The sequence below is a fragment of the Mesoplodon mirus genome (assembly GCF_964341445.2).
Source record: "Mesoplodon mirus genome assembly, chromosome: 8".
NCBI lineage: Eukaryota > Metazoa > Chordata > Mammalia > Artiodactyla > Ziphiidae > Mesoplodon > Mesoplodon mirus.
In genome coordinates, this window is record NC_138984.1 from 27,399,518 (window position 1) to 27,425,813 (window position 26,296).

Below are 26,296 nucleotides of genomic sequence, written 5' to 3' on the forward strand. Positions count from 1 at the left end.
AGTTCTTATTGCTCCTTGAAAGGAGTTTTCTTAAATAGCTTAAATGTCTTTTCTGAAATTTCATTTGCTATTAATTTCTGTTACATGTGAGGATATTTCCTAAACAAGACTAAAACATCTGAGCCACTTCACAATTTCCAAATTAGGGGATTTCAAATTGATGAAGATTTACTATATTTTTCATAACCTCTACTATGACAAGTTCCTTAAATTTAGTTTTTGAAAATGTACTTGCCAGAACATTACAGGCTAATGTTAGCAAACATAATCTTTGTAGTCACTCAATTTTATTTCCTTTGCCATAATTACTTATTACAAGGCACAGAATAAAAGGCTGCAGTTACCTTCTGAATGACTCAGGAGCATATGCCACCACAGTAACACAGAGCTTAATGGCTTCACTTATAGAGAAAGTCAGGTCTTCGTTTCCATAGCAGAAATCTGAAGGGACAGAAGGTCAAGGCACACAATCAGAGTGGATTCCACCAGGGATAAAGAAGAATTTATTACTCCTAACGCTTTCTTTCCAGTTATATTTTGTAGTCATTTCTTTGTTAGACTTTATTCCTAAACTGTGAACACTTAATATCCTCATCTAAAGGGACTAAAAATTCTGTTCTATTTTTGAATAATCAGATGACAAATAAAAGTGCTTTTTTTGGGTAGTTAAAAAAAACTCATCTAATAGAAGGATATTTGGATGCTCTAAGGTAAGACATGAGACTTCATCTTTGAATACCTCTAATTGTACACAGTCCATGATAATAAAAGCCTGTCTTAAAGAGTTATTCACTTAGAATTGTCCAGGAAAACCCAATTTTCTGAAAACTAAAGTGGTCTATTGAGCCCCCCTTTTAATATAATTTTCATGGCAGAGAATCCTTTACATTTTAAGATTTACAAGAAATTTAAGAAAAACAGGAGATAGGAAAATGTACTCATTTAATTTATACCACTGTTCCACTTATTTTTGCTGTTTTGATTTAGTTCAAAATATTCAGTAAAAGGTCGTTTAAAAAAAGAAAGATTACAAAAAGAAAAAGAATGTCAAGGCAAGTTTTGCTTTTACCTAATGACTTAAGAGGCTTCTCAGCTTTGACCAGCTCTAAGATGTCTAGGATGTCAGTGGTCTCCCCCTCCAGCGACTGCAGCAAGTCAAACAGGCACTGAGCTGACACGCCTTTGCTGGACCCAGTATTGGCAGCATCCTGTACAAAGAAAAGCCATTTTAGGCCATCATTAAAAAGTCTACAAATAACAAATTCTGGAGAGGGTGTGGAGAAAAGGGAACCCTCATACCCTGTTGGTGGGAATGTAAGTTGGTGCACCCACTGTGGAAAACAGAATGGAGGTTCCTAAAAAAAACTAAAAATAGAGTTGCCATATGATCCAGCAATCCCACTCGTGGGCATATACCCAGAGAAAACTCTAACTCAAAATGACACATGAACCCATATGTTCATAGCATCACTATTCACAGTAGCCAAAACATGGAAACAACCTAAATGTCAATCGACAGATGAATGGATAAAGAAGATGTGGTATATATATATACAGTGGAATCCTACTCAGCAATAAAAATAATGAAATAATGCCGTTTGCAGCAACATGGATGGACCTAGAGATTATCATACTAAGTGAAGTTACAAAGAGAAAGACAAATACCATATGATATCACTTATATGTGGAATCTAAAATATGACACAAATGAACTTATCTATGAAATAGACTCACAGACACAGAACAGAATTGTGGTTGCCAAGGGGGGTGAGGGGGGATGGACTGGGAGTTTGGGATTAGCAGATGCAAACTATTATATATAGAATGGATAAACAACAAGGTCCTACTGTATAGCATAGGGAACTATATTCAATATCCTGTGATAAACCATAATGGAAAAGAATATTAAAAAGATGTATATATATATGTATAACTGAATCATTTTGCTGTACAGCAGAAATTAACACAACATTGTAAATTAACTATACTTCAATTAAAAACAAAAGAAAAGGGGCTTCCCTGGTGGCGCAGTGGTTGAGAGTCCGCCTGCCGATGCAGGGGACACGGGTTCGTGCCCCGGTCTGGGAAGATCCCACATGCCGCGGAGCGGCTGGGCCCGTGAGCCATGGCCGCTGAGCCTTGCACATCCGGAGCCTGTGCTCCGCAACGGGAGAGGCCACAACAGTGAGAGGCCCACGTACCGCAAAAAAAAAAAATAAATAAATAATAAATAAATAAATAAATAAAGGAACACATTTAAAAAAAAAAAAAAAAACAAAAGAAAAGCCATTTTAGTTTATTAATTCCTACATCAGTACTAACATGGTTTGATCAGGAATACAAGTTTCATAAACACTGCCATTGATAACAATATCTAGGCAGTATTCAGCTTACAGAATTCTGCATCCAACCATGCTACTGTATGGAGTGAACACTTGACTTTTAAGGGATCTATTAAATGCTAATCTAGTACAAAAGAAATATTTGTGGAAACTCATAAAAATACAGCAACATGTGAACTGCCAGCAAAGTTCATGCCTATGTTTTCTCTGGTCTATGATAGTGGGACTCAGCATTCCCCCCCAAATTTCCATAATGGATTGGTTGAATACATCAAATATGTTTGAGAAACAGATGAATTTTTTGACAACCCTGGGAATTTTACAGGTCTTAGTTGATAATCTATCTCCAGAATGGAGATACTTACCATCTCAAACCTCTGTAAAATGACTTTGATTCATTCATTAAAACAACAAATCCTCCTGGGCATATATCCAGAGAAAACTCTAAGTCAAAAAGATACATGCACCCCAATGTTCATTGCAGCACTATTTACAATAGCAAGGACATGGAAGCAACCTAAGTGTCCATCGACAAAGAAATGAATAAAGAAGACGTGGTATATATATACAATGGAATATTACTCAGTCATAAAAAGAATGAAATAATGCCATTTGCAGCAACATGGATGGACCCTAGAGATTATCATACTAAGTGAAGTAAGTCAGAAAGAGAAAAACAAATATTGTATATTAATGTATATATGTGGAATCTAGAAAAATGGTATAGATGATCTTATTTGCAAAGCAGAAATAGAGACACAGATATAGAGAACAAATGTATGGATACCAAGGGGGAAGGGGTGGTGGTGGGATGACTTGGGAGATTGGGATTGGCATATATACACTACTATGTATAAAATAGATAACTAATGAGAATCTACTATATAGCACAGGGAACTCTACTCAATGCTCTGTGGTGACCTAAATGGGAAGGAAATCCAGAAAAGAGGGGATATATGTATACATATAGCTGATTCACTTTGCTCTACAACAGAAACTAACACAACATTGTAAAGCAACTATACTCCAATAAAAATTAATTTAAAAAAAAAACCTCATTAAATTCCTACTATGTTCCAGGCACCATTCTGTGCACTGCAGTTACAGTAAAACAAAACAAAACAAAAGAAAACAACTAAAAACAAGCAAAAGGTAAGCAAAAACCAGAAAAATGTCTCATTTTGACGGAGCTCAAATTCTATTGTGGGGTGTGGTAAAGATACATATTAGTGAAACAAACATATATTACATGTGATATGGTATAAATGCTCTGCAGAAAAATAAAAATAAAGCAGGGTAAGTGCTAGAGAGTGATAGAAAAAAATGAGAGTCAGGAACTCTTCCTTTTATCATTTTCCATTTTCTGTCCTTTCATTAACTGAGTACAAAAAACCAGAGAGTTGATCTATCTACATCCTAGGGGCCGAAATGAGGGTTGAAGAGAAACGTTGAAGAGAGAAGATTTTCTTGTTGAAAGAGAAATAATTTTTGGTATTTATATTCCATTGCTTGAATAAAGAGAGCTGAGAGACTGATTATACAAATGGACAATGACCAGGCCATACATAAATATAGAACTCTGATCTACAATCTGTAGTAACCAGCCCAAGAATCCCTTGCTGTAGTAAGCTCTGAATAAAGAGACTTTGCTTTCCTCATTGGGTTGGTCTTCCTTTATTTCCACAGAGCTTACTCACAGGAAACTCCAGGAGAGGGGCCACACTTGCAAACAGCTGGAGCACAAAGGGTTTCCGGTGTAGAATGTAGAACTGATGGCAGGCGAATTCAATGGCTTGACGCAACTGGGGATTGCTTTCATAGTCAGAATACACCTATGGAAAAATGTCACCATATTCAGAAAATTCCTTAACAGCCTACTAGAGTTGTGTTTGCTTTTAAAACTCATAGCCATGGGAAGCATGGACGGAAATGACTAATTTCATAAACTGATGGAGGGCAGTGTAAAATGGTATATATCTTCTTGAGAGAGATCTGGCAATATACATAAAAATCCTAAAAATATAAATATGTTTTATATATATATATATTTATATACTTATATATATATATTAGTATATTTATATTTAATCCTAAAAATATAAATATACATTTTTGGGAGGAAGTTTGTGACTAGTGATTTATCTTAAGAAAACAGTTAGACAAATGTACAAAGATATAATATATACAATAATGACTGCTGCAAGGTTGCTTAAAATAGTAGAAAATTTGAAACAACTTAAATTATTCATAAATTGGGGTTAAGTGTATTATGTATATGTATTCAACAGAATACTATCAGTTATATTTTAAAAGATGCTATATAGTGCTACAGGGAAAATTCCCACAATATTCTTAGTGTCACATTAAAAAGGTAGGTAACAAACTTAGAAGAGAGTACCAAGATTTTCAAGATGTGTAAACGATGGTTATCTAGGAGGAGGATTATGGGTGATCTTTATTTTCTTCTTTAAACTTTTCTTTATCTTTTGAATTTTATGAGCATTTATTGTTTTTGATAATTATTTAAAAAGTTATAGAGGAAATTCCAACTATCTAAAAATAGGACAGAGTGCCCTGATGATATTAAAAGTCAATTTCTTGGGCTTCCCTGGTGGCGCAGTGGTTGAGAGTCCGCCTGCCGATGCAGGGGACATGGGTTCGTGCCCCAGTCCGGGAAGATCCCACATGCCGTGGAGCGGCTGGGCCCGTGAGCCACGGCCGCTAAGCCTATGCACCCGGAACCTGTGCTCCGCAATGGGAGAGGCCCGCATACCAAAAAAAAAAAAAAAAAAAAGGCAATTTATTGCCCCTGTAGGTTGAGCAAACGCCACTTTACACAAGCATGTATTACTTCCATAATTTTATTAAAATTTCCATTAAAATGAGAAGTAGGATGAGCCCTCCAGACCCCTTCTGAACTTTATTCAGTTCTCCTAACTGTAGCCGTGTACACACTAGACAAGACTAAGTGAAAACTCTTCCTGCTACATTCACCTCCTCTAACCTTGTCATACCAAATTTAATGGCAATGAAAATCTCTATTCAGATAGAGGTTGGAGACTTTCTTGGGAGAAACATCAACTGAAAGCTTGCCATACATTTGAATAATGGTTCTGAAGCTTCCGAGGGCATCAAAACGACCTGGAGGTCTTGTAAAAACACAGATTACTGGGCCCTGACTCCAGACTTTCTGATCAAGTAGCACTGGGATGGAACCCAAGAATGTGCATTTCTAACAAATCCCCAGGTGATGCTGCTGCTTCTGCTGCTGTTGCTCCAGAGATTGCACTTTGAGAACCACTGGTCCAGAAGAAATGGGAAAGCATAGCCCAGGTCTGGGAAATCTCAGAATAGAATGGAATATTATGACCTTTTGGAAGTTTCTAGAGGGGGTTTCATTTGGTGCCTTCTGAGGTCATAAAAGAAGATAATTCCATCATTAAAAGTTTTGGTACAGATCTTGTTGACCTGTTCCATGGGCAGGAGAGGAGAGCCTGTGCACCTGCAGCATGGTGGGCAGAATCCACTGGTAGCCGCTGAGGGAGAAGAGGTGATTGAAGTGCACAGCGCTGTTGATGACGGTGGCCGCGTACTGCCTGAGCAGGGCACTGTCTTCTGGGTGTAGGATCAGAGCTCCGTTAAAAACGTTGAGGAAAAGCATGATTTCATCTCCCCAGGGAAACTCGCTCGGCATGCCCAGGAACATCTCCTCCAGGAGCTGGATCCACAAGCTTTTCTGAAGAGTGTCGAGGCCAAACAGCTCCTTCCCAGCTGTGAAACATGAAACAGCAGAGACAGAATTAGCCCCACGCCAATCCTGTCAGTGTGGAGGGCAATCAAACCCCAGGGCGCTGCTGTTTCCAGCTCAGGGACATGAAGATCTACTGTTGATACGCTTCCCAAAACAATATTGCAGCCACTGCTGTGACACCTCCTAGCCCTCCAAGTACTTTCTTCATCACCTCTTTGATTCAACTCTGTGGGCAAGACAGGGCAGGCAGGTGCAGTGTGTTGCTGCTGAATAAGCTGTAGCTTTGAGAAAAAAATAAGTTATTAAGAAAATGGCAGGGCTGAGACTTTTTCTTGGTCTTTGAACTCATGGTCAGACTAGAGCTCTGTCTACTATTTCTCTGGAGCTTCTGGATGAAGATGTAGACCATAGGGATGCTGATTTAAGTAACTGTCCCAAATTAGTAACTGAGTAACAGAGCATGGTTTCAAAATGGGTCTCTTTCAATTTCTCTGTCTCAGTCTCTCTCTCTCTATTTGAATAATGGTTCTCAAGCTTCCTAGGGCATCAAAACCACCTGGAGGTCTTGTAAAAACACAGATTACTGGGCCCTGACTCCAGACTTTCTAATTAAGGTATAATTTAGATAGGGTAAAAGGCACAGATCATAAATGTAGAATTCAATGAATTTTGACAAAAATACCCACTCATGTAACCAACACTCCAATCAATATATAGACCATTTTCATCACCTGAGAAAGTTCTCTCATACCCCTCTCTGGGAAATCCATTCCCCCAATCCAGAGGTAACTACTGTTCTGATTTCTGTCACTGTAGATTCATTTTGCCTCCTCTTGAATTTCATATAAATACCTGTTCTTCACTTAGTCAAGTACTCTCCTAACAATACCACACTACTTCCTTCAATTGCTTACGATTAGCTTAGAGCAGTGGTCCTTGGAACAGAAGCACCAGCCTCACCTGGGAGCTTGTCAGAAATTCAAGTTCCCAAGCCCCATTCCAGAGCTACTGAATCAGAAACTCGGGGCTGGAGGGTGGGACCCAGCAATCTGTGTTTTATCAAGTTCTCCAGGTGATTCTGGTGCCCACTCAAGAGCTGAGAGCCACTAAGCTTAGAGAACTGTCTGCCAATTAAGATAGAGATGTCCTCTAGCTGAGGACAAAAGAAGGTCAGGAGAAGAAGCCCAAGAGAGGAAATGCTTCTTTCTTGATACCTTGAGGATCACTGAAGAGTGAAAACTCCGCATCAATAGCACTTCGAGGAAATGAGGGCAGTCGGAGGAGGTCTTCCTGGAGCATGGAGACGTGGGACTGCTTGTGGGCTGTGGGGATCTTCTGGGTGAGGGAGATGAGAAACAAAACCCTCCCCACTTCCTCCAGCTTCCGAGTGAATACCTACCGGCAGACAAAGGCAGGAGCAGATGAAAAGTAGAATTGGCAACTCTGAAATTACCAACAGTGAAGAAACTGAAGTGAAAACCTTAATGGCAAACCAGGCTGATTAAAAATTGAAAAATTGGGGGAAGTGAAATGAGAAAGAAATATTTTTTCTTTACCACATAGAAAGAGCAAACAATACTTAATTGACTCTCACTTCCTGCATCTGTCTGTTCTACAGAAGGAAGTGTTTCTTATGGAGTCTGCCAGCTACAGGAGGAGCACAAGGCAAGCATTGTCAAGAACAGTTCAGTATTAAATACAGCCCATTTGTTTGGATGTCATAATGTAGAAGACCTTCTCCAACAGGAGCCAGTCAGTTCCAATTGCTTCTATCATTTCTACTGATGCCTTATGCTGTTTCTGGGTTTGCCTCTTTTTTTTTTTTTTTCTTTTGCGGTACGCGGGCCTCTCACTGTTGTGGCCTCTCCCGTTGTGGAGCACAGGCTCAGCGGCCATGGCTCACAGGCCCAGCCGCTCCGAGGCATGTGGGATCTTCCTGGACCGGGGCACGAACCCGTGTCCCCTGCATCGGCAGGTGGACTTTCAACCACTGCGCCACCAGGGAAGCCCTGGGTTTGCCTCTTAAAGACTGAAATGGGCTCCAGGAAAAACCTATTTTGGAACAAAAACTAATAGGACCTAGATTGGTGGTCCTTTAGCCCTTAGTTTAGATGACGTGAACATGGGTCTTTTGGTCCTTCTCTTAGTGCCTTTTCTGTTGCTGATCAGTGGGCAGGGGGATGTGACCAGGAAGATGATAAGCCATGAGCAGCTGTTGAGGAGACTTCAGAGCCAGAACCACAGGTCTGTCTATTATTATCTCCCTGAGGAAATTAGAAAGCAGTCTTAAGATCCCAACTTGGAGTATAAATAGAGTAAGGGCCCCGTTTTATGTTATTCTCTTAAAACGTGTTCTTAAACATGATTAAAAAAAAAAACACTTGTGAAGTGCGGTTATTGATTATGGTTTTCATTATTTTGCTGCCAAAATCAGAGGCTGGGATAATTTGTGGGGAATTGTTTTAGAAATTATTTATATTTAAGGTCTTACAGTTTTGCCCAACACCTCACACTTTGTAATACATTCACTATTTTCTTTCTTCTAAATGCAATTTAGGTAGTTAATACTAACTATGTTTTTAATTACTTAAGTGGTCGGATTCTATGCCATCTCCTGAAGATATTTTTGAATAGCATCCTTGCTACATGCAGAAAACTTGAAATAATAGTTTGTTTCAACATTTTATTAAAAATAAATGAATATAACACATAGACCACATTAAAATTGTATCATTATTAGAATTGTGTACTACAGCTATATTTCACTTGCAAAATAGTGAATTTCCTTAAGCTCAAAGTCTCATTTATGATGAGATGTGTAAACGTTATTCTGTTCTTCAATCTTAAATCTAAGTACAGCTGCTTGATTCTGTTTCCTCCTATTTTAAGAGAAGTTAGTAACATGTCCAAGGTCAGATCACTGGTCAGTGGCAGAGCTGGGACTGAGTCCAAATCTCTGGACCTTGGTGCAGGGCCTTTTTCAGGCACACTACATTGACCCCTTTTATTCTTTTCCAGCTAGCATAAATTTCTGGGACAACCTTCTTATAGCTACACTATGTGTACTTCCAATCCCACTTTACAAAAATGTGGAGTGAAAATCCAAACTTAGAAACTAGTAGGTAAATAAATTAGAAGATTTCTGCTATTTATACCCCAATTTCTCATAGCATTCTCCAAGTGAGTGTTTCTTAATACCTTTACATTATTCATCCAATTTATAAAACTTGGTTAACACACTATTTTGGGGAACTATCTATTGACCAAGGGCCCATCATTCTCTCTCTAGAGAGGATCATAACAGAATCTCAGGGCTGGCAACCATTTACAGATCATCTATCCCAATGACATGACAAAATAGAATAAAACTGTGGTGGTCAGGCACCTGTTTCTGAATGAGTTCCTGTCCTTTCTCTGGATGCATATGTACAAGGTTCAGCTGTGGAGACACGGATCTCCTAAAAGGGTAAATATCCCGAACATAGGTCTGTGGTGGGATTACACAAAGACAAAAAAAGAGTTCAAATAATTAAACTCGGACTCTCATTTCCTCTTTCCCCAAAGGTCAGACAAACATGTTATGTATTTTCTGATGGTTTAGATTCTTACTACTTTACGCTCCCCAATTCTACAAAATCCTAGGGAAGATAAACACCCTCCTTGGGAAAGCTTCAATCTCCCCAGGCTGAGTATGATTTCCAAAGTCCAGGATGCTCTGTCAGGAGCAAAGGAGCCAGAGGCCATTTACTAAAGCGAGAGAGTGGCATGGACATATACACACTACCAAACGTAAAATAGATAGCTAGTGGGAAGCAGCCGCATAGCACAGGGAGATCAGCTAGGTGCTCTGTGACCACCTAGAGGGGTGGGATAGGGAGGGTGGGAGGGAGGGAGACACAAGAGGGAAGAGATATGGGAACATATGTATGTGTATAACTGATTCACTTTGTTATAAAGCAGAAACTAGCACACCATTGTAAAGCAATTATACTCCAATAAAGATGTAAAAAAATAATAAATTAAAAAAAAAGCGTTCTGAAGAAGAAAAGAAAAGCCCTGAAAAGTGATGTCAGTGGTCTTCCTGAGGTTTCTTTTGTTCATTAGATCACGTTACCACAATCATGCTTAATGTAGTAGAAAGCGGCACGAGAACGACATTAACATTCCAAAAAAACACATGTACTTACAATACGGGCAACTTAAATGTTCTAGATGTAATAATGATGAGTGACGAAGTGCCTTACTTATCTCCTTTAATTATTACAACGACCCTAAAGTAGCTATTATCATCACCTTCCCTTTACAGACAAGGAAACTGAAGGGTACAAAGGTAAAGTGGCCAGTCCAAAGCTAATACATCAACAGTGAGGTGGTGTGAACCAAGCGGCCATATGCCTCACCTCTAAACAGTGACGCCCCCCTGAGTGAAGCTGCCCTCGGGAAAGGCATAATGGGCTTTTGACACAGCTCTCCATGAGCATCATCACTGCAGTCTCACCTTATTGTAGTGGATAAGGTTCCATCGTTTATCCATGAGAAAGTAATGTGTAGACTGGGATTCTGGGATATTAAAAAACTCCAGACACTCCTAGAACAACAGCAAGTTTTAATAAACATTTATTGAGATCATATTATGAGCCAAACAGTAAGCTGAAAGGTAAAAATGTCATAAAACAAGGTAGCTTCCTATAAGGAATATATATGTATTTATATCTTACATACATTTTATATATTATGTGTGCATATATATACATATATATATTATATACACACATATATATATGAACATTTACATGCACACAGCTATCCAAAAAAATGACAGCATAAAGACTGACTGTGTAAGGTAGTGCAAGACAGGGGTAGGGGATTAAGACGTGCAAACTACTATGCATAAAATAAATAAGCTACAAAGATACATTGTACAACACAGAATATAGGCAATATATTAGAATAACTATAAATGGAATATGACCTTTAAAAATTGTGAATCACTATGCTCTATACCTGAAATGTATATAATATTATACATCAACTATATCTCAATTTAAAAAAAGACTGATAGTGTAATACAAACTATCTGCTCTGTTCTCATAGAGCTAAAAGAGGTACAATTACAATGTAGACTTGAGTGATGAACTGTGAAGGCACAGGGGCATCTACTGGTCTCAATATCAGGAAGAAAGCATGTTTAGTAGCAACATTAAGAATAATATGAACCACAGTGATTGAGCACTTATCTACTATATTCTACGAGCACTTATTATCTACTACATTCTATGCTCAGTGCTTTCAATGTAGAGAACTTGTATAATCTGCACTAATAGTCGAGCACTGTTGAAAAAGAAACTGACACTAGAGAGAGCCTGTCGTTTGACTTATTTAGATGACACTGGTTGTGGTGGAGCCTGGGTTTGAACTCACTGTCTGCCTTCATGCTATCCTACCATCCAAAGTGAGTAGGAAAATGAAGTGGCTGTTGAAATTTGCTTCACTGGGCCTGAGAGAATCTCTGGAGATGAAGGAGTGAGGCCTGGAGGAGGCTTAACAACCCTTTCTACTGAAATAAAATACACAGGCTTGCAAAACTGAATTTCTCAGAGGTCTTTTCTGGGCCAAAAGTTTGGGCTCCAGATAAACAGGGAATCACTGCACTAGTGTACTTACTACTTTCCCTTAACAGCCCTACAGGCATGAGTTACAATGGACTGCATATCTCTTAAGGGGTGTAATTGTCATAACCATTAAAGATACTTTCTTGATTCACTTAGTTGATTCTAAGGTATATATTTTCTGCCTCTCCAATCATTTCTGTCAGTGGCAAATCAAGACTGTGTATTGTTCAACTCGATGCCGCAAAAAGCATCTCTGGCATGGACTGTCACCTGACCCCTAGAGTTTGTCCCAGTGCCCTTGGTGTGCAAACCCAGGGTGGCTCCAGAACTGCCACAAGTGATGCCAGGATACCCCTAAGCAGGATTCACTGCATCTCAAGAGGAGTGTCACGTGGTTGCTGTAGCTGAGAGGGAGGCGACATGAGCTTGCCTACATCCATATGGGGAAAATTATACAAGGAAATAGAGGAAGTACACAAGAGTGGGGCAGATTCTAGAAGAGATAAATAAATGCATATACTCATTTGAAGATAGAGGAAGGCCATTTAATTCAAAACTGGATGATCCGTGAAGTGGCCATAGCCATTGTGCATTAAAAAAAAAAAATCACTTCTGTCAAAAGACATCCCTACCTTTAACAGGGCTTCAAATTGAGTATCTTCATGGACTGGTAACTGGGTTGGGATATCACACTCATTCTGTCCATGAACTACCAAGGTTTTCGTACCTACAGAAGGTAAAAATCATAATAAACTGACTTCTACTATAAGAAAGTTTATAGATAAACCACAAATTATTAAAATATTATCAATAAGCTGATGTTTTTATTATTATGATGATTACTACCAGTGAGGGTTTAATGCGACTTGTGCATTGTACTAACTGCACAACTATGTTTCTAGTTATATATATATATATATATATATGTGTGTATATATATATATATGTGTATATATATATGTATATATATATGTGTATATATATATATATGTGTGTATATATATATATATATATATATTTTTTTTTTTTTTGTGGTACGCAGGCCTCTCACTGTTGTGGCCTCTCCCACTGCAGAGCACAGGCTCCGGATGCGCAGGCTCAGCGGCCATGGCTCACGGGCCCAGCTGCTCCATGGCATGTGGGATCTTCCCAGACCGGGGCACGAACCCGTGTCCCCTATATTGGCAGGTGGACTCTCAACCACTGTGCCACCAGGGAAGCCCTAAATATATATTTTAAATATATTTACTTATTATTTAAAAAATCATAGCTACCGTTTATGGAGTTCCCCATACTTTTAAATGGTTTTATGTGCATAATCATATTTAAATCTCATAGCAACCCTATGATATGGGTATTATTATTTTCATACTACAAATGAAGAAACAGAGAGAACTTACTCTTATAAATAAGAACTTATAAGTAACTTAGTCAAAGACACATTTATTTAATGGAAGAGTCAGAATTCAAACCTTAAGCATTCCAACAAATAATCTATTCCTTTATTTTAAATGAGATGATGAGGTAATAATGGTTGAGAAGATACAAGCAGAGCTATTAGCAAAAGCTAAACAAGTACCTGAAAGGTAGTTTAAATTTACATTTTCTGTATTCTGCTTGGCTGGTGAGACAGTGAACATTATGATATACCTTGATTTATAATGAGTTGTTTTTAAGTATATGCCTGACAATATGCTTCTTTGCTGTAATAAAAGCTGATCTCTTGTTGAGTAACCTATAGACACATAAATATACCATTACAACTTACTGAATGCTTACCATGTGTCAGGTACAGCAGCTAGTATTTTACAAACCTAAACTCATTTATTCCTCACAATTATGAAGTATGAATCATACTCCCATTGTACGTGTGAGTAAAGAAAGCTTTAAAAGTGATGTACTTTTTCATAGCTAATATTAATTATACAGATCATAAATGGTAGTGCTCTGATTTTAACATAGGCCTCTTTGCTGCCAGAACCTGTGTTCTTATTTATATATAATTTTGTCTTTTTATTTCAATACATGTATTATCTCACATTTTCTTAGACATTGCACAAGGATAAAGGCTTGGCAAAATTTTATCTCCAAGAAAGGCAAGCTATCCAAAGTGAAAAGGAATTGTATCTAGAGTTTATATCACACTGCATGTTTTTTTGTAATTTTCCTTCCTGCTTTTCCCTTTTCCAATTTTTCATAAAGCCATCTCTCAGTGAGTTTACAAAAGCCTGGGGTCCCTGCCATGCAAACAATAGTATTCTCCTTGCAGTGCCAAAAATTCATTCAAAAAGGCTCTCAGTTCAGCTGGCCCTCTGCAATAGACTTAAATAAATCTTTAACCTTGGCAGTCCTTCAACTACTGATTCACATGGATCTCAGTTCTGATGTCTCCCTTTTCATCTGGCAATTGCTGACTTTTAAAGGGTCTATTGTATTTCTTCAGATTGTATTCAACAAAAATTCTTTGAAGCACTCAATCCCAGGGTCAGAAAATTTTCTCATGAATGAAAGAGACACTTGGTTTGTAAAAGCCTTTTTTATACTCCTAAAAAAGTTATGTCTTCCAAAAGCAGTACCTGGCATTGAAGCGGTCACCAGAAGCTTGACCTCACATTGCTCCTTCTTCATGGTCTGCTTCAGATCCTTGAAGAACAGGCCTTCTACGTAACCGACCACCTCCCACAGGAAAGTCAGAGTGGCTGAAATGGCATCCATCCCCCACTCGCAGGGGGTCCGCACAAAGTACATGATTAATCCTACCTATAAGTCAGAACAGGAAATGGTCACAAAGTCACAGTAATTCTGAGCTTACATTCTCCTTTCCTTGGCTTTTCATTTTCTTAATTAAATATTGTTTTTTTGCTTTTGATTCTCTGTTCAAATGCTTCTCTAATACTTTCAGTGGCAGTAAGCAGAAGAAGGGATAACTGGAAAACTGGCCTGAACAGGTTGCCATATATTTTTATGTTATCACTAAAATACTTACTACTACTTTTTTTTTTTTAAATATCTTTACTGGAGTACAATGCTTTACAATGTTGTGTTGGTTTCTGCTGTATAACAAAGTGAATCAGCTACATGCCTACGTATATCCTCATATCCCCTCCCTCTTGTATCTCCCTCCCACCCTCCCTATCCCACCCTTCTAGGTCATCACAAAGCACCGAGCTGATCTCCCTGTGTGATGCAGCTGCTTCCCACTAGCTATCTATTTTACATTTGCTAGTGTATATATGTCAATGCTACTCTCTCACTTCATCCCAGCTTACCTTCCCCCTCTCCATGTTCTCAAGTCGATTCTCTACATCTGTGTCTTTATTCCTGTCCTGCCCCTAGGTTCATCAGAACCATTTTTTTTAAGATTCCATATATATGTGTTAGCATACCCTGAGAAAATCATAATTCAAAAAGAGTCATGTACCACAATGTTCACTGCAGCACATTTACAATAGCCAGGACATGGAAGCAACCTATATGTCCATCGACAGATGAATGGATAAAGATATGGCACATATATACAATGGAATATTACTCAGCCATAAAAAGAAACGAAACTGAGTTATTTGTAGTGAGCTAGATGGACCTAGAGACTGTCATACAGAGTGAAATAAGTCAGAAAGAGAAAAACAAATACTGTATGCTAACACACATATGTGGAATCTAAAAAAAAAAAAAAAAGGTTCTGAAGAACCTAGGGGCAGGACAGGAATAAAGACGCAGACGTAAAGAATGGACTTGAGGACATGGGGAGGGGGAAGGGTAAGCTGGGACGAAGTGAGAGAGTAGCTTTGACATATATACACTAGCAAATGTAAAACAGATAGCTAGTGTGAAGCAGCTGCATCACACAGGGAGATCAGCTCGGTGCTTTGTGACCACCTAGAGGGGTGGGATAGTGAGGGTTGGAGGGAGATGCAAGAGGGAGGAGATATGGGGATATATGTATATGTATAGCTGATTCACTTTGTTATAAAGCAGAAATTAACTTACCATTGTAAAGCAATTATAATCCAATAAAGGTGTTAAAAGAAAAAATAATTTTTAAAAAAGGACATATACATTTTTTCAACAGAAAACTAAAATTAAGGACCGACATGAGGAAGTTCTATAATGCCAAAGGGAGACAGAGAGGAAAGAGACATTTATTGAGTGCCCATCACATGCCAAGGATTGTGCTAGGAGGGGCTTCCCCATACAAACAGTGGTGAATTCAGCTGACCATGATTCACCTTCAGTCATATAATTAATGGGAATTTATTGAAAAAAAAATCTCCTAACATCTTTTTCTCTTATTATTTCTTCCTACTTGGAAATGAACATTTATAACCTACTGGAGGTGAAACTCACCAAGTAGTTGAATAGGATGTGAGAGGTCTGAGCAGGAAAGTCTCCGATATTCAGGAGAAGTTTGCGCAGCATGTACATTAACTCATCCTGAAAGAACAACAGAATTTCTAGGTCTCATTCAGCTGCCATGCTGTAGGAAATAAAATTAACTTCTTGAAAAGCAAGGTGGGGGGATTTTTCTTACTTTTGCCCACATGTTGATTTCTCTTATGTTCAGAATTTTAATATAGTATCTGTGATACTTGTTAAATAGCATTTAAACCAACTGTAACACCATCTCCTAGAAGCTAATATATGAAATTACTAAGCAATAGTCAAATTTTTAAATAAAAATTTAGACTATGTCTATAGGTCACAGGCTAATCACAGGAAAGCTGTACATTTAGTCATCTCTATTTGCTGTGGCTTCCAGGTGTGATGGAAATGTGAGGAGGATCTATCTTAAGAAACCATTAAACAAACTAGGTTTATTGAACTTCATACTTCTGCTTCCTACGTTTCAAGTCAAAGAGATAAAGCTGGGCCAAGAGAGGATAAATGGAGGTGTTTATAATTAACCTTCCTTTCAGAAACTTAATCTTCCAGTGAACAGGACCATAACACAGAAATGAAGAAGTAATTTGTAATCATCAGGGTATTTTGCCATTGCTCAGAAAATGACTTTTATTTGGCATAATCTTCTCACAGGGTGACCTGATAAATTAGATTTTTTGATTAATGGAGAGTTTCAACATACTCTAATAACACTACCTGCACCACATACTACCAGCCAGTCAGAATTCAGTAAATGTACCAAACGCTGAAAACATTAAACTGAATTTAATCATTGTTTAAAAGACTGAGAATCTTTCAGTATCTTAGGGTCATTACTAGCAGTTTAACATATACATACGGAGACATCAGTTAATGGAGAAATTCAAAAGAAAACAGCCAAGTTTAATTTGTTCATCATTATCATCATCCAAGGTACTTCTCGGCTATGTGTCAGAGGACACCAATGTTGCATGCATGTCACTATAAAGTCCACTGCTTGTTTTTAACCATGTTCACACACATAGCTACATAGCTACACTATAAAGAAAGAGGAATTTACTTGTCTATTGCTGATGGTCAGTTTTTCCAGGAAATGTCGAAGAACTGTTGATGGATCTTCAATTAGACAATTCCATAAGACTTGCTGGGCCACAGCACTCACTTTAGAAGAGAAAGGAAATTGAATATTCATCTTAAATGGAGATAAATCTATTAGATAAAGTATTCGAATAATTTACTAAACTTTAATAGGTCTCTCTCAAATTATTGCCTTACAGAGGTTCTGTGAACTCTTTTTCTATTGAAAGGCAGGTATTTGTTCTTTTTGTTGTTGTTTCTGAACATTTTAGCCTATAAGGAAAATATGACAAGTATGCCCTTTAAATATTAGCATTGCTTTTGTTAAAAATGCATTTGTGATATACAATGGAATATCATTTAGCCATAAAAAAGGAAATCCTCCCATTTGTGACAATATGGATGGACTTTGAGGGTGTTATGCAAAGTGAAAGAAGTCAGACAGAGAAAGAAAAATGTATGATCTCACTTACATGTGGAATCTAAGAAAAACCCAAACATATATACATAGGACAGATTGGTTACTAGAGGTGGCGGGGTGGGTACTGGGGGGAGGGAAGGTGGTCAAAGATTACAAACTTCCAGTTATAAGATAAATAGATCCTGGGGATATAATGTACAGCATGGTGACTATCGTTAACAATACTGTATTGTATACTTGAAAGCTGTTAAGACAGTAGTTATTAAAAGTCCTCATCAGGACTTCCCTGGTGGCACAGTGGTTAAGAATCTGCCTGTCAATGCAGGGGACAAAGGTTTGAGCCTTGCTCCGAGAAGACCCCACATGCCGCAAAGCAACTAAGCCTGAGCACCACAGCTACTGAGTTTGCACTCTAGAGCACACAGGCCACAACTACCGAGCCCATGTGCCACAGCTACTGAAGCCCGCGCACCTAGAGCTCGTGCTCCACAAGAGAAGCCAATGCAATTCGATGTCCGCACACTGCGACAAAGAATAGCCCCCGCTCGCCGCAACTAGAGAAATCCTACATGCAGCCACGAAGACCCAAAGCAGCCAAAAATTAAAAAAAAAAAAAGTTCCCATCATAAAAAAAACTGTAGCTATGTATGGTGATGGATGTTAACTAAACTTATTGTGGTAATCATTTTGTAATGCATACATATATCAAATGTTTATGTTGTATACCTAAAACTAGCACAATGTTATATGTCAATTATATTAAAAAAAAGAATACATTTATGAATCTTTGATTTGGAAATTACCCTAATGTTAACAGTGGTAAGTATTTATTAAAGTCCCACTTCATTGTTTACTGTATGCAGAAAATCCTAAAGTAATTATTTGGTTTAGAAAATATGCTTTGTTTAGGATGCACATGAATTAGACATGACCTTTTACGGTTCACATGAATGTTTTAAATAATAACTCCCACAGCAAGATGACACAGTTGAGCCAGTAACAGTTAGGGTTCCCACTTCTAATGAGGGTGTCTTAGGAATAAATAATTATTCCTAATGTGAAAGAAGGTGCTACTTCTTTGGGAAAAGTGGTCAGGCTAAGACTGCCTGGAAGTGCCCAGGCTAAGAAAACAGATGGGTAAAAGTGAGTAGGGGGTAAGCATTAGATGATCTTCAGTTTAAATGGTTTAGTTTAGTTTTCTAAACTAGGAATATAGAGTTTAGCATAAATTTATTTTTCAGTCTATATTTAAAATAAATTATACCAATTCTTTTTGCTTCAGAAGCTAACCGTCCAATTAAAATTGAGCTATATAAATAATTTAACAAGAGATATGTAAATATAAGCTTTAGCTTTCATGTATCTTTATAAATAATTAAAATAGATGTGGGTTTTTTTTAAGTTGAAATTGGTTGCAAAACTATCTTTATAACACTATTTTTATTCTAATTGCTAAGTACGGCAGTTTAATGCTTAAAACATGAGAAATACAGAAAAAGACAAAGAGGAGAATAAGACTGATAAGTCTACCAACCACCAAAACAACTATAAACATTTTGGAGTATATTCTTTCATATACATGAAATATATATATTTACATGTCTCTTTAAATAATATCATATAGAAAATACTCTCTGGTACTCACATTTTTAATTATAAATTGAACACTTTTATGTTAATATTTTTCTAATGTGCACAGAAAGCTGTCATATGGAGGTACCATGATTAACTAATTGCCTATTGGTGGATATTTAAACTCTTTTCAAATATTTGTTATTCTAAAAATGTACAAGGGGGATTCCCTGGTGGCGCAGTGGTTGAGAGTCCGTCCACCTGCCAATACAGGGGACACAGGTTCGTGCCCGGGTCCGGGAAGATCCCACATGCCACGGAGTGGCTGGGCCCATGAGCCATGGCTGCTGATCCTGAGCGTCCGGAGCCTGTGCTCCGCAACGGGAGAGGCCACAACAGTGAGAGGCCCGTGTACCGCAAAAAAACAAAACAAAACAAACAAAAAAAACTGTACCTGCTACTCCATCTTCCCGCACCTCACCATCCTCCATCAGGTGGACAATGGGGAGCACTGCTGCACAGATGCATGCCGGGAACACAGCCTGAGGGGGCTGAGGCACGTGGGGGCTGGGCGTGTGTTCGGTGGCATGCTCCTCATCTGAAGAGGGAGACAGAATCAGCGTGCTTTTCTCAGTTCAAGACCTACTTATGGAACATTTTTTTTCTGTGCAGATACCTAGTTGTGCCAGCATCACCTGTTGGAAAGACTATTCTTTCCCCCATTGATGTTTTATGGCACCCTTTTCAAACTTGAAATCAACATACATGTAATGGTTTACTTCTGGTTCCAATCTTGTCCGTTGATGTGTATATCAACCCTCAAGTCCATACTGCACAATCTTGGTTACTGCAGCTCTGTAGTCAGTTTTGAAATGGGGAAATGTAAGTTTTCCAACTTTGGTCTTCATTTCCAAGATTACTGTGCCTATGCAAGGGTGTGGAACAATTGGAACCCTTATGCTTTTTGGTCGGAATGTAAAACGATACAGACACTTTTGAAAATAGCTTGGCAGTTTTCCTCACAAAAGTTATACATAATGGTTCATAAGAGTGTAATTCATAATAACCAAAGGGTGGAAACAACCCAAAAGTCCGCTCTAACTGGTGAACGGATAAACAAAATGTGGCGTACCCATATAATGGAACATTATCTTGTAATAAGAAGGAATGAAGAACTGATACACGTGGCAGCAAGGATTGACCTTGAAAGTATGCTGAGTGAAAGGATCCAGTCACAAAAGGTCACATATTATATGATTCCATTCATATGAGATGTGCAGAATAGGCAAATCCATAGAAATAGAAAGTAGATTATTTCTTGTCAGGGGTTGGGGGGAGTGGTGGATGAGGCGTGACTACTAATGGGTATAGGGTCTCTTTGGGGGATAATGAAAATATCATAAAATTAAGTAGGGTTGATGGTTGAACACTCTACAAACACACTAACAACCACTGCATTATGCACTTCAAAAAGGTGAATTTTAGTATGTGAATTATATCTCAATAAAGGTGTTAGAAAAAATATAGATATGCCTTGGACTGCTGTGATTAATTAGCATTGGTCATTTTTGGAGTTTTCCAGGGTTGTGCAGTGAAGGGTTGAGAACCACTAGTTTCCATACAACTTTTTGATGACTTTATAAATCGTGATGAAATCTGTATAATCATGAAGGAGCGAGTCCCCAGACAGTTATTTTTCATTAGAGAAGCATAGTTTTTAAATTCTTAGAACTGAAGAGTATCACATTTCTCCCCCGGAATCAGATTTCATTACAGGACTGGCACGAGCTTTGTTCTTCCTTTGATAAATTATTCCAGAACAGCATCCTAAAGCATCCTACTGAGTCTTAGCTATGCATTGGAATCACCTGAGAAGATTTTAAAAACACTGAGGTGCTTTAGTCCCACCCTTAGAGATTCTGATTTGGTCTTGGGTGTGACCTGGGCATTTTTAAAAGCTCCCTGGTTGATTGTAATGTGTAGCCAGTGTTGAAAACTGTTAACTGCCTAGAATGATGTTTTATTGAACCCTCAGCAATATGATGACATGTAATATAATTAAACTAGAACCAACTTATCAAGGACATTTGCTGGATTAAATCAACAATTTTTTTTAGAATACCACTCATCTAATATACATTTTTAAACTTTAAGATCATGAGACAGGTTATTTAATGAAGACATGTAATGAAGTGAGATAATCATATCAAATAAAAATTGTTTCAAAACACACAAGTCATGAGGAATAAAGGACACATTTGTAAGAGGACACACCTTCAGCACTGACGGCTGAACGCACTGACCAGACTGACCCTCTGCGGAAGGAATAATTCCTGTGGGAAGTGCTGGAGGTACAGGATGGACTCACAGACAGTCGACGGGATGCCAGATTGGTGACTTCTTCTACTGGCAAAGAAAATGGGGAACGTGAACTTCGGTTTTGTAACAGAAAAGTTATCATCACTATTATAGTTGTACTTACATCAAAGTGTATATAGCTCTCATAGCATAAGTAATTTAGAGTGTACTTTGGTGAGGAAAAAACACCTACAGAAAGGGAGACAGAAAATTCCTCCCAAAGATTTCACAGAAGTGGGGCAGAGAATCACTGAATTTAGAATGGTTCAGAAATCATTTTTCTGATACCAACCAAAAAACTGTCTGCACTTGTGAAGGCTGAAAGTAGTTAATGGACTAACCCCATTTTTAATGATGAAAGACTGATTACGTGTTTTAGCACACACTCTGGATTCAGCTGTTGCCTGAATCATAGTCACTGCTTGGTCCATTATCATATTAGTTCATTCAATGTGGCTAATGTCCTCCTCTGTAAACAAGCCAGCTCTAAACACTTAGAAAAATACAACTTTTTTCTCTTTCTTTAGATAGTGTCAGGAGGTAAGAGAGAGAGATAGAGGGAGCATCTCACCTCATGTCACATAAAATCGTCAATGTTTATTTCAAAGCAAGTCCTTTCCCTTTTGTGTGACTCAGCGCACCCCACCCCCCACAAAGAAGTCCAGTGTGTAGAGGGCACCTTCTTCTTCTGGCTCTGAGTTGGGTGTGCAGGTGGGCTCATAACAAGCCTCCTGGGTGACGGGGATGGCGGTGATGAGGCTGGCTTCTCGACCAAGACGTTTCTTCTCTTCCTCCTGTTGCAAGTTCTTTAAGATGTGTTCTGCCCTTTGATGGGAGCGGGACACAGCCCGGGCTGAAAAGGATTTCTACGGAGACATGAAGGCAAGTTTATTCACTAGCAACTCTTCTGCAAGGTCACATGTATAAAGAGTGTTCAACTAAATGTAGACACAGATGTGGTACTTTGTTCTCAGGAAATGTTAGGGCATCCGTGATCTAGTTTCATGGAGATTTATTTGTTTGCTTCTTTTCTACCAAGTTTCCAGGCTGTGTACAACTAAGACATTCTTTTTCATTCAATCTAGGTAATTCTTCAAGGATGTTTGTAATTTCGGGAAAGAAAAAATGTTATTTTACCTAATCTTATTTTAGGATAAAATATCAATGATCCACTCTTTAAACACATCGAATAAACATTTTTAATGCTCTGTTTCCTTCCAAAATTTCTTGAACTGGTTTTAAATGAAGGACATTTACTTCATAAGGTTAATGAAAGAGAAAGTCAGAACCATGGGAAGGAGGAGGAAAGATCTCTTTCATGTAAAACAATTAATTATGTGATTTATTTCATTTTTGTATCTTAAATATCTACCACACTGCAAATACTTAATATTTAGAAATATTAATGTTAAATAATAATAAATATAAATAATAGAAAATACAGTGGCACACTGTAAATACTTAACAATATTTATAGAAACAAAGCTACTGAATGGAAATTATGAGAGTTGGTAGTGTTACTATGGTTGAATGTAAAATCTGGCTCTGTTTACCAGCAGCAAAAGCATAACAGATAAGAAACAATAAAGGAGAAAAGATTCACTTTGCAAAGGGGCCATTCTATTTTTGCTTAATCATGATGCTTATGCTGAGATAAATTCCAAGAGCTCTGGGGATGAAGTCATTGGTCTCAGAGCAGAGAAGTGATCACTGATGTTCTTCACTACCAATTTGAAGTAATGTCTATGTATAGTAGAAACTCTACATCTTTGTTGGCCAGTGGTCACATAGGATTAAAGAGACAGACAAGGGGTGTTGGTTACTCTTCTAAAGGACAGCAGTCATCGAAGCTCCCTTTATGCAGGGTCTTAACATAAGACTAAAGGTTTCCAACAGTGGATGACACAACAGCAATTAAGGGCATTTGATGGGCCACATGGCAATTCATTTTCAGAGCTAGGGGTTAAGCTGGTTTATTATAATAAGATAAGGGAAAGATAACTGGATATAGAATTAGGGGCTTTGGCTTGAAATTCACTGTGAAATTGGGAAGAGAATGTACTTGACTCAAATGAATCTATCCCATGTATGAGAAAAAAGCCAAGGATCTTTATACCAGTGGTTCAGATGCTGGAGGGAAGAACCAAGCGTGCCTTTGTCTGGCACAAAACCATCAGATATGAAGGTAGTGTAGGCAGAAGAATTAAAAGAAAAATATTCTGATGGGTAAAGAGTTCAAACAAACAGTTCAAAGAAAACTACAAATGCCTAGAAAATATATGTATGACATGCAAAAATGTTCAACCTCACTTCATATATTCAACCAACTTTTTAAAGATGTGTGAATAAAAAAGCCAATAACTTTGTTTTTTGCCATTCAATGTGGCATTAAAAAATAATACTAGTTAATTTGAATAAAGAAGACATTTTCCTATTGTGTTGTATAAGGGTAAAATGGTACAATCATCCTGGGGATATTTTGTGAGATATATCAGAAATCTTTAATATTCACATACCAATTACCCTAAATCCTGTGGGAAATTATGCAAGCAAATAATCATGAATTTGTGTATAGAGATGTGTTCTTTTTCTATATTTGCTTTATCTTCCAAATTTTCTACATTATCTCGTAATTTAGGAAAATTCTATGCAATAGGTGAAAAAGGCATATTTTGAAGATTCATTTTTTCAAAAGGCACATATTCTTGGTTCTTGTTTATAAATAGACTGGGTTCTAAACTTAACTGTTTATAAATTATATTACATAGAGCAGTAATGTATTAGAATAGCATAAGACTTGAGCTCTCAGAGCGATGTTTCTGATGATGATACTGATGATCAATAAGGTAAAGGACAGACTAAGGTCCAAACAAGGACAGCAAGAACAGGCAACTCAATTCTTTTTTATTCATCCAGAGTCAACTCAGTTCTTTTTCTTATTCATCCAGAGTCAATCTCATTAACTTATGGGTAGCTTATGTAGGTTAAATGAATTGTTTGTTTTATAATAAAGAGAGGCAAAAGCACTACCTTTGGGTAAGAAATCAATGCCTAATGCTTTTAGTAGCTTTTATTATAAGGTGGATGCTTCTATGATTATGGAACAGAACTGTTTTGGCTTTTAGAGGTCTGCAAATGCTCACCCCAGATGTTAGCTCCTTCTATCTCACAAGAACTAAAGGCCTTTTGTGGTTGATTTTCTGTGCTGTTATTACATTCTTATGACAACTGTCTCACACATCCATTGTTCTCTCTTACATGTATACCATGGAGCCTGAAGATATTAGAAAGAAAGTGCCTGTTACTCACAGACTGGTCTTCATTAATGGGATCCTGGACACTCCCGCTGCACTGAGGGACCCAAGGCGGGTCAAACATCGGGATAGATGGCATTCCAAGCACTGGGGAGGGCAGGGTGAAGTTTATACTGGGAGGCGGGATCTGTTAGTTGATATCAGAAGAATGAAGTGAGTAAGATGGAAAATAAGCTAGAATGATTCTGAAGCAAAATTATGACATAATCTTTTAGAGCAGAGGATGTTATAAGGCACATGAAGAACGTCTCTGGGCCTCAGTTTACTCATTAATAAAATGAAGGGTTTCAACTATATGATCTCTATTTGAGTTAATCACCCCATCCTCAAAAGAACATCTGTGTTTATATAGCAAAATGTATGGAAGACTACACCCCAAACTTCTATATGCTTACCTCTGGGTATGGTGTTGAAATCTTGAGGTTTATAGAAACTTGATTTTCTACATTCTTATATTTCAATTTGTTTTAAGGACAAGAATTCACTCATATATGAGTTAGGTTTACTTATGTAATCAAAGAGGGAAAAAAAGAAGCATCTCTTGAGACATACACTGTGGATTTGAGGTTCAAGGACTGAAATGAATCTTGGGTTAGGATTCCTAATCTAATACCCATGTTGGATGTATCCCTCACCTTAAAAATCTGCTGTGCTCCCTCCTCCATCCGGGGCCACACCTGATAGCGAAACCTCCAAAGCGTGTGGAACTTAAGGACAGCGTTCAGCCGCTGCACGGTCTCTGGGTGGTGGAACTCTGATGTCAGCATATCAGACACGGCCTCAGGGACTTTCACCGCACACAACAGGAACATGGCCGCTAAAGACAGTCAACAATTCATCAGCTACACATCTCTTAATTTTGCATGATTCCTGGGGATAGGGAGAAGGGGGAAACTGCTTCTGTCTCTTGAAAATGACTACTGAGCTACAGAGCCAAGCCCCCAGCACTGGCAAAAGCAAAGTCTGTTTCAGCACCTGGAAAGCAGACTTCACCCTTTGTGCCTCCCCCAATCTTCCAATATCTGATGTGAGGGCAGTGACAGCACGACATTTCAGTAGAAAAACTCATTCTAAGCAAAGTTTCCTTTGGCTCACAGTGAAAAGTGAATGCCAGAGAAAGCAAATGAAGAAAGGAAATTACAAGCTGAAATGTCCTTTTTAGGAAATGGCTACAGTCATCTCAGAGTAACCCTAGGACAGTACATACAAATGTCCATTTAAAACTGTCTCAGTTCCATTAGTTATATTAAAAATAACATTCATCATCCGGTGAGTGGGCACCACTGGGAAACTCTGAGGGCACGCAAGTGGCTGACGTGTGGTGGCTTGAGGAAAGGAAGACGAGGGACAAAAAGAGCCTGCCATGCGGCTGAAAGGGTCTTGGTGCTCCGTCCAGGTGTCAGGCCTGAGCCAAGTAGGTGGGACAGCTGAGTTCAGGACACTGGACCACCAGAGACCTCCCAGCCCCA

The 26,296-nt window shown here is 38.3% G+C and overlaps 1 protein-coding gene across 5 annotated transcripts in view; it reads right to left on the bottom strand.

The window, feature by feature from the left end:
* UNC80 (unc-80 homolog, NALCN channel complex subunit) overlaps window positions 1-26,296 on the bottom strand; it is a gene marked incomplete at both ends in the record, with an annotated part of 247,919 nt that overhangs the window by 47,907 nt on the left and 173,716 nt on the right. For 4 of the 5 annotated variants that reach the window (XM_082630607.1, XM_082630604.1, XM_082630606.1 and 1 more), the window contains 16 exons: window positions 345-441; window positions 1,070-1,208; window positions 4,040-4,174; window positions 5,845-6,113; window positions 7,308-7,488; window positions 9,479-9,580; window positions 10,592-10,681; window positions 12,338-12,432; window positions 14,282-14,465; window positions 16,053-16,139; window positions 17,146-17,246; window positions 19,610-19,753; window positions 21,430-21,561; window positions 22,193-22,379; window positions 24,823-24,954; window positions 25,463-25,644. In XM_082630607.1, the coding sequence (XP_082486733.1) occupies window positions 345-441; window positions 1,070-1,208; window positions 4,040-4,174; window positions 5,845-6,113; window positions 7,308-7,488; window positions 9,479-9,580; window positions 10,592-10,681; window positions 12,338-12,432; window positions 14,282-14,465; window positions 16,053-16,139; window positions 17,146-17,246; window positions 19,610-19,753; window positions 21,430-21,561; window positions 22,193-22,379; window positions 24,823-24,954; window positions 25,463-25,644 (2,257 nt within the window). The remainder of the gene's footprint in view (window positions 1-344; window positions 442-1,069; window positions 1,209-4,039; window positions 4,175-5,844; window positions 6,114-7,307; window positions 7,489-9,478; window positions 9,581-10,591; window positions 10,682-12,337; window positions 12,433-14,281; window positions 14,466-16,052; window positions 16,140-17,145; window positions 17,247-19,609; window positions 19,754-21,429; window positions 21,562-22,192; window positions 22,380-24,822; window positions 24,955-25,462; window positions 25,645-26,296) is intronic. The other variant, XM_082630605.1, reaches the window with a different exon arrangement.